This window comes from Penaeus vannamei, chromosome 5, assembly GCF_042767895.1.
Source record: "Penaeus vannamei isolate JL-2024 chromosome 5, ASM4276789v1, whole genome shotgun sequence".
NCBI lineage: Eukaryota > Metazoa > Arthropoda > Malacostraca > Decapoda > Penaeidae > Penaeus > Penaeus vannamei.
The window spans coordinates 48,199,174-48,206,673 of NC_091553.1; the positions used below are offsets into that span (position 1 = coordinate 48,199,174).

The following is a 7,500-nucleotide window of genomic DNA, read 5'->3' on the forward strand; positions in this document are numbered from 1 at the left end:
ACTCTCCCTTTCCTGCTATCTTGCTCTCCTTCTTCTTCCTCTACCTATCATTGTCCTTCTCTTCTCCCTCTCCTTCTCCCTCGCTCTTCCTCTCCTCCTCCTTCTTCCTCTCCCTCTCCTTTTCCTGCTCCTTCTTTCTCTCCCACTCATTCTCTTCTCCTCTTCCTCTCCTTCAACCTTACTCTTCCTTTCCTTCTCCTTCTTTCTCTCCCTCTCCCTTTCCCTGTCCCTCCTCTCTCTCATCCTCTTTTAAGTCACAAATCTTTGGGGATAATAGACAGATAATAGATAATGGCAGACTTTCTGTATACTGCATATATTTACACACTAATTCAATATTTTACTCTTACAGTGTGCTTTGAATAAAAAAATATGGTTTTGTACCTAAAAAAAAGTGTGATTTAAAATGGCTTTCTGTCAAAAAAATTTAATATACACAAAAAATAAAATGCAACTAAAATTACACATTTTCGTGATGCAAATTATTTGCACCTTCTATCATATTAATGAATACATCTTACTTACTCTTAAATATAAAATAAATACTTTTCTTATCAGTTCAAACACTAAATAAATCACACAGCAGTATAAAAATAGACAAAAATCTAAAAAAAGAATCATTTTCGATAACATCTGAATAACATCTTTCTACTTGCTTTTCATTCGTGCTTTGTATTTACGCATACATACTATACAGGTTTAGACATACTGTACACATGACCATAAATATTAAGATAGGAAACTTGTAAGTAAAAAACAATATCACACTTATCCTCTTTCAGTAATTACATATGTACACACGTCATACTCTCATGTTTATTTTCACTTTCAGCCATATGTACGGACATAAAGCCTTTATCTTCATGTGACATAAAAAAAATTCCACTGGTTCCGTTCTTAAATTTTCCAATTTCTTTTTATGCGTTTACCAATGCTTCACTTGCAAGGAAGAACGCAAACATCACAGCTACGTAAAGTGAAGAAGAAAAGAGGGTAGAAAGACTAGACGGGTCGCATGGACTATCTCTCCAGCATCTCCTCGCACGACTGTCTGAATGCAAGTCTGTGGTCCTTGCTCAGGAACTGCTCGAATTCTAGAATGGAGAACAGATTGCACAGCATTACATTTGAGTTTGGCTAAAATTTCAACATTATAATTTACTCATACTTCCTTGTACTTCCTTCATTTTATAAAAATGGGAAAACAGCAAATGGAAAGAAAAAAACTGTATGCAACTCTAATAGGTTAGTTACCCAATAATTATCTCAAAATGTGATTACATTAACACATCATAATGTAAAATATGATCATAAACATTACTGAAACAAATATAGTATACCAACAAAATTAAGATTGACAATAAAATCAACCAAGCCTATAACTCACTTCTGAAGAGTCTGTGATGCTCGACATCCTGAGAAAAGAGCGAGGCGAGAGTGCCCACCACAGTATCATAGTCCTTGCTCTTCTGATAGTTCTTAACGGCCGATGAAAAGAGCCCATACTGTTCCTTGTTCAGCTGGGATTTCACCTTCGGGAAAGAGAGAGACTGAGTGCAGGTACATTCAATACCTAAATGTCTTCAATATCAAAATCTCATTGGTTCATATCACAAAAATAAGAATGTTGCCCTAAGAAGCTTTTCAACTCTTTAGTTACACATATAATTGACAAGAATTCACAAAACAATTCAATATCCTTATACATATGTACCTTTACTTATCTATACATTGTATTTGCGTAAAAATGATCTAGCTCTGTAAGCAACTCACATCTTTAATGTAGTCGGCAATGGATCCGAGTTTCTTGGTCTCCCCGTTCTCCTTTCCGGACGAAATGGCTGCCACTGCTGCCGACGTGGAGACCTTCCCAGACCCCAAAACGCCTGACGAAGATGCCTTTGTTGTGCTCTTCTGTGCTCCGCTGATGAGCTCCTGCGAGTTGCCTGGGGAGGAGAACATCTCGGGGGAGCAACTCGTACCCTCTGCAGTCACGCCCTGTGATGCCTGGCTTGGTCCGGGGCCCTTCAGGAAGTCTGCCAAGTCCTTCTCACCCTTTGACACAATCTTGATCTTCCTCTTCTTGTTGCCCACCTGCAGGGTATCATACTTGCAGCTCACCTGTGATGTGCTCTGCAGCGAGTTGAAGTCCACCACTGACGTCTTCTTCTCCAGGGCTGAGAACAGCGATTTATCACCCCCTTCCCTCTTCTCGCTTGCTCCGTCAGTCTTTTTATAATTCATGTTCGACCACATGTTGTTATAGTCCTCCTTCTCTGCAAGGGCCTGTCCTATCTTCTGGCGGGTGGCATCTGAGACAACGAGACGAGCAGGGGCTGCCTGCAGTGCGTGTGCATGAACCGGCGCTGCACCCACTGCTGCTGGGGGCTCTTCATACGCTGCACTGATTGATGGCTTCCCACTCTTCTCCTCAGGCTGGGGCAGCTGGTGAGAGAGGGCGTTGGAAGGATTCAAGCTCAGGCTTAGAGAAAGGTATCAAAAGCAATTCGAATTTGTCTGTACTGGCAGTTTATATACATAAAATGGCTAATAACAATATCTAAAATGTAAAAAAATGTTAAATAAGAACAAACTGATAAATGGGAATGCAAGGCTATAATAAGAATAATTATTATTAAAAAAAGAAAAAAAAGCACAAGCCTCTGGACCAGAAAAATAAACAGCAAATTAAAAAAAAGAAACAAAGACAAGAAAAGAACAACCTTAAAACAAGATAGTACTTAAAAAACAAACATCAACAAACTCAAAGAGCTGCAACCCCCCCTCCCCTCCCCTCCCCACCCACAACTCACCAGGACCTGAGCATTTTTGAAGAATTGTATGATGTCTCTGAGCGCAGGCCCAAACGTACTGTACGAGTTCATGAAGGGGCGCACCCACGCGGACAGCTGCGTGCGGAAATTTGGGGCAGCGAAGCGATTGTCACACAGGATGATGGCACCATAGTCATCCTTGTGCCTGATCACACGCCCAATCGCCTGGTTCACAGCACGCGACGCCTCCAGTTTGTACCACTCCTGCCCCGTCAAACCCACCTACAATTGAAGAGCAAGTTCCACGGGGTTGTAGTGTGCTTTACGTTGCTCTTGATATATATAATTCTATATCATTACCGCAATGATTTCAAAGTGTAAACAAACGACAACCCCTCAAAGATGGGATAAATCAGTTTGCGTGTGTTCATTATGGGAAAAAAAAGACTTAAAACTGTGAAAATATAGGAACAGAATATTTAGCAGTTACGACATATGACACCTTTTGCCCCGTGTACTACACAAATCAGATTATGACGGTGCTGCATAATGTATCCCAACAAGACGGAAAAATAAGATATTCGAAAACCTCTAAAACATTAATGGGGGGAAAAAATCATTATAAAATCATTTTTGTTGTCTTCTGCCTTTGACTATTGGTCGAACCTAACAAAAATAATTGCAGTAAGTCATCTTTGATAGTTAATAATGAATTAAGCATATATGCGCAATAGTTTCATTTGGAGTTTTTAACGTTTTTGCAATTTTTCTAACCATTTTTGATACCATTCATCCTTTTCATATTGCTAACCTAATAAAAAAAATACATATAGATTAAAAAGAGTAATAATGATAAATGAAAAATAAACATAAATCTCGCTTTCCGTACCTTATTCTTGAGTCTGGTTTCTTCGAGGTATTTCTGCTTGAGCATCACTCGAGGGTCCTTGAAGGGGGGGTACGGGAGGCCTGTGATGATAACTGCCCGGCCATTGCGGTTGGCGAAGTCCAGACCCTCCGAAACCTGTTGTGAAATTAAAGAAAAACGTGTGTACATTGGTTATTTTTTTCTGTTCATTTTTGTTTTCTTACTTTTTCTTTTTATCATTCCCTCTCCTATCCTCCTGTTCATCCCCTCTCTTTGTCTTCCTTCCTTCTCTCAATGCCTTGTATTCTCCCTCTCTCCCTCCCTCCTCTCCCTGCCTTCTTTCTTCCTTCCCTACCTCATCTCTCCTTCAATTCTTCTCTTCTCCCTCCCTCATTCCTTTCCTTCCTTCTTTCCTTTTTATTTCCTTCCTTCCTTTCTTCTCTCCTTCTTCCTCTTGCACTTCCCTTCTTTCCTTCCTTCCCCTCTTCCCCCCTTGCCTCACCTTGCCTCTGCAGACCGCCATGAAGCACGCCCCCTTTAGCGCCGGGTCGTTGATCTTCTGGTAGTACTCTGTCATGGCGTTGTGGAACTCGTCCTTTGTCTGGGGTTCCACAAAGATCGGCTGAGGACGAAAAGGACAAAAAAAAAAGGACATTGCTGTTAGGAATCTCATCCTTGTAGCGGGAGACCGAACCACCATTTTTTCTATAAGACAGCATGGTTGTAAATGGTCTGAAAACGCAGCCTCCAAATTGCAGCCAAGCCCTCACCTTCGTGGCCGAAATCCTACCCCAGATGCCTGAATTCTGCCACTCGTCCCGACAGCTCCGCATAATGGGGTAGGAGGGGAAGAAGATAAGCAAGCCATCAGGCACGATGCGGGAGAAGTTCAGGATTGTCTGGCCCAACGAGCTGATGTAGCGTGGGTCACTCCTGAGACAACAATGACAAGAATACACATGTTATAAAGATCAGACATTTATGCTGAAATAATTTTTGTATCATTGTAGAGCCTCCATAGCAAGGTGACGTTACATGGTCTGACTCTCACACTACAACAACGAAAAGTACTGTGTGATTATGGTTGTCATTCATCACGCCTTTTATATATCAGCCTCACTGTCATATACTTTTCTGATACAATAATAAGGTAGAACAACAACACACATGATATATACATTCCACCCTTGAATGAGGATGCAAGCCAAACTGTACCAAGTTTCAAAATTCTACAAAATAACTGTATTCAAATTTTCATACTGTAAATTTTTATCCATAAACCCCAAAAATAAAGTTCACTTTTTGTGTGGATTCAATGAGTCAATAAAAGCGACTCTTTTAAGTGTCAATCCATTAAAACTGCATCAGATTGCAATACAATGCCCCTATAAAAACACAGATACTAAAAAAAAAAAATTAAATAAAAAAAGAAAATCATAAATACAAATAAGTAAATAGCAATCAAAAATGTCTGCACCTGTTCTGATAGGATGAATTGAGGTTGAAGCCATCTGGCCCATTGCAGATTGTGCCCACCCACACCTGGTGACGCTGGATGATGTGTGGGTTCTCGAGCTGGATCGGAAACGAAACCTGTAAAGGGACAAGTGTTCAGAGGTTTCATGCAACGCAAAAATAGAAGGCAAAATAGGAGGGGGAGGAAGAGGCAGAGAGAGTTATGGGAGGGAGAGGGAGAGGGAGAGGGAGAGGGAGAGGGAGAGGGAGAGGGAGGGATGAGGGAGAGGGAGAGGGAGAGGGAGAGGGAGAGGGAGAGGGAGAGGGAGAGGGAGAGGGAGAGGGAGAGGGAGAGAGAGAGGGAGAGGGAGAGGGAGAGGGAGAGGGAGAGGGAGAAGGAGAGGGAGGAGAAGGAGAAGGAGGAGGAGGAGGAGGAGGAGGAGGAGGAGGAGGAGGAGGAGGAGGAGGAGGAGGAGGGAGGGAGGGAGGGAGGGAGGGAGGGAGGGAGGGAGGGAGGAAGGAAGGAAGGAAGGAAGGAAGGAAGGAAGGAAGGAAGGAAGGAAGGAAGGAAGGAAGGAAGGAAGGAAGGAAGGAAGGAAGGAAGGAAGGAAGGAGGAGGAAGGAAGGAAGGAAGGAAGAGGAAAAGGAAGAAGAGGAGGAAAAAGAAGACAATGATGAAGACAAAAAAAAAAGGAAAAAAAGGAGTAGAAGAAGAACACACACATACCATACCTGCAGTTCTGAGGTGAAAGACTCGAGCGGACACAGAGTTCCACTGGTGAGGAGGATGCATTTAATGCCTTGTTCGGACAGGTCCTTCATACTGTCAGGAGGGAAGGAACAAAAGAATGTGTGTAAGACATCTTAAAAATGCATTATGAAAAAGTTTTCCTCCATGAAAAATTAGATAATCCGAATCACATATTTATATCTTTAATGAAAGGGACACAATGAAGACAAAAGATCATGGAAAAAGAACAGAAAGAGAAGAAAAGAAAAGAGGCGAGAAAGAAACGAGAAGTAAGGAAGGCACCAAAAAAACAAGCACAAGGAAGTACAAAAACAAAGGAATAAAGACAACACAAATAAAGATAACTAACCCAAAACCGGGATTGAAGCACCAATATGAAATGACTCGGCCAACTTTATTGCTAACGTTGGTGGTCTTGACGGCTCCCCAGCCATCTTGACGAGCGCCACCCTTCTTCTTGTTCTCCTCGATGCTCACGTGGACCTGGAGACAACAACAGATGAGTGTGGATCCCGCCAAAGTGATGCTAATATTGACAAAAATCTCTCTACTTTACACCATATTTAAAAACAATTATTAATATATACCTATGTACTATACCAAAGATCTGTGTAAGATGACATGGCAGATCTGGCCATCTACTGAGGATGATCATAAATGCAAAAAGATTTAATTTTTAATTTCCAGTCAACCATCAAAACTCTGATTCCAAGAAGATGCATGTTATATCCACTGTGATTTTAACTTATTAACTACATTTACACACAAGTGCTAAATTACCAATAAGTCAATTATATACTATTCTCACTTGTTTATTCTACTCCTTAAATTTTTGGTGAAAGTATCAACATTATAATAATAATAGCAGTATTAATAGTAATAAGAAAAATAATGTCAAAGGTCGAAGTAACCGACTGCCTGGTGATTTAGCGCTTGTGGAGCCATCTGTGTATAAACAAAATTCGCAAAGCAAAACTATAGCGGACAGCACATGTATCCAGTGCCACTGAGTTAATACTGAAGACTGAATATACAGTTAACATGATCTGCATCAATCAAAATTACGAAATATGAAAACACATGCCTGTAACCACAGAAAATAACAGGCAGGCACCATACTGGAAGTAGGAAACTCCACTCATAAAAGAATCACACAATTTCCAGTTAGATGCTAATAATACACACAGTCACACCCTACAAAGTACATCTAGTCAAAGCATCACAAAAAAAAAAAAGGTACCATATTACAAAGTACAATAATAACACTGTATATAATATTGCAATAACATTCGTACCTTGTAGCAATGTTTCACATATTCCATGTGCTGGAGAGAGAAGTTGTCTTTGCTGAATACAACCTTGATCAACTCGGAAAACTTCTGCAGGCCTGCTCCCTTTCGCTGGAATGGGGAGGCGCTGTTTGTCGTCAGATACTGCACCTGTAACGGAGAAAGAGGGAGATAAGGACATGCATAACCTCCATGAACTCTTTAGACAACCGTGGCCTTCAGATTCTTGTCAATGTCCCATTTCAACTTCTTGCTTCAAGCGTCTATGCCTGTCGGCTTCGTAAAATTTTCAAGCCACGACTGGGGGGAGCAACTGCCCCTTCTTATCTTTTAAGTGCCTTCAATTACTCTTTCTTTGAAAAC

General features: G+C 41.2%; 1 protein-coding gene across 2 annotated transcripts in view; it reads right to left on the reverse strand.

Moving 5' to 3' along the window:
• Positions 1 to 417: 417 nt before the first annotated feature.
• LOC113802360 (regulator of telomere elongation helicase 1 homolog) overlaps positions 418 to 7,500 on the reverse strand; it is a 14,266-nt gene continuing 7,183 nt past the window's right edge. For both annotated transcript variants that reach the window (XM_027352922.2, XM_027352923.2), the window contains exons 10-20: positions 7,144 to 7,287; positions 6,198 to 6,331; positions 5,830 to 5,920; positions 5,120 to 5,235; positions 4,413 to 4,575; positions 4,145 to 4,264; positions 3,664 to 3,798; positions 2,814 to 3,056; positions 1,774 to 2,445; positions 1,388 to 1,532; positions 418 to 1,094 (exon numbers count right to left, since the gene is read on the reverse strand). In XM_027352922.2, coding sequence (XP_027208723.2) covers positions 1,021 to 1,094; positions 1,388 to 1,532; positions 1,774 to 2,445; positions 2,814 to 3,056; positions 3,664 to 3,798; positions 4,145 to 4,264; positions 4,413 to 4,575; positions 5,120 to 5,235; positions 5,830 to 5,920; positions 6,198 to 6,331; positions 7,144 to 7,287 — 2,037 coding nt within the window. In that variant the 3' untranslated portion in view covers positions 418 to 1,020. The remainder of the gene's footprint in view (positions 1,095 to 1,387; positions 1,533 to 1,773; positions 2,446 to 2,813; positions 3,057 to 3,663; positions 3,799 to 4,144; positions 4,265 to 4,412; positions 4,576 to 5,119; positions 5,236 to 5,829; positions 5,921 to 6,197; positions 6,332 to 7,143; positions 7,288 to 7,500) is intronic.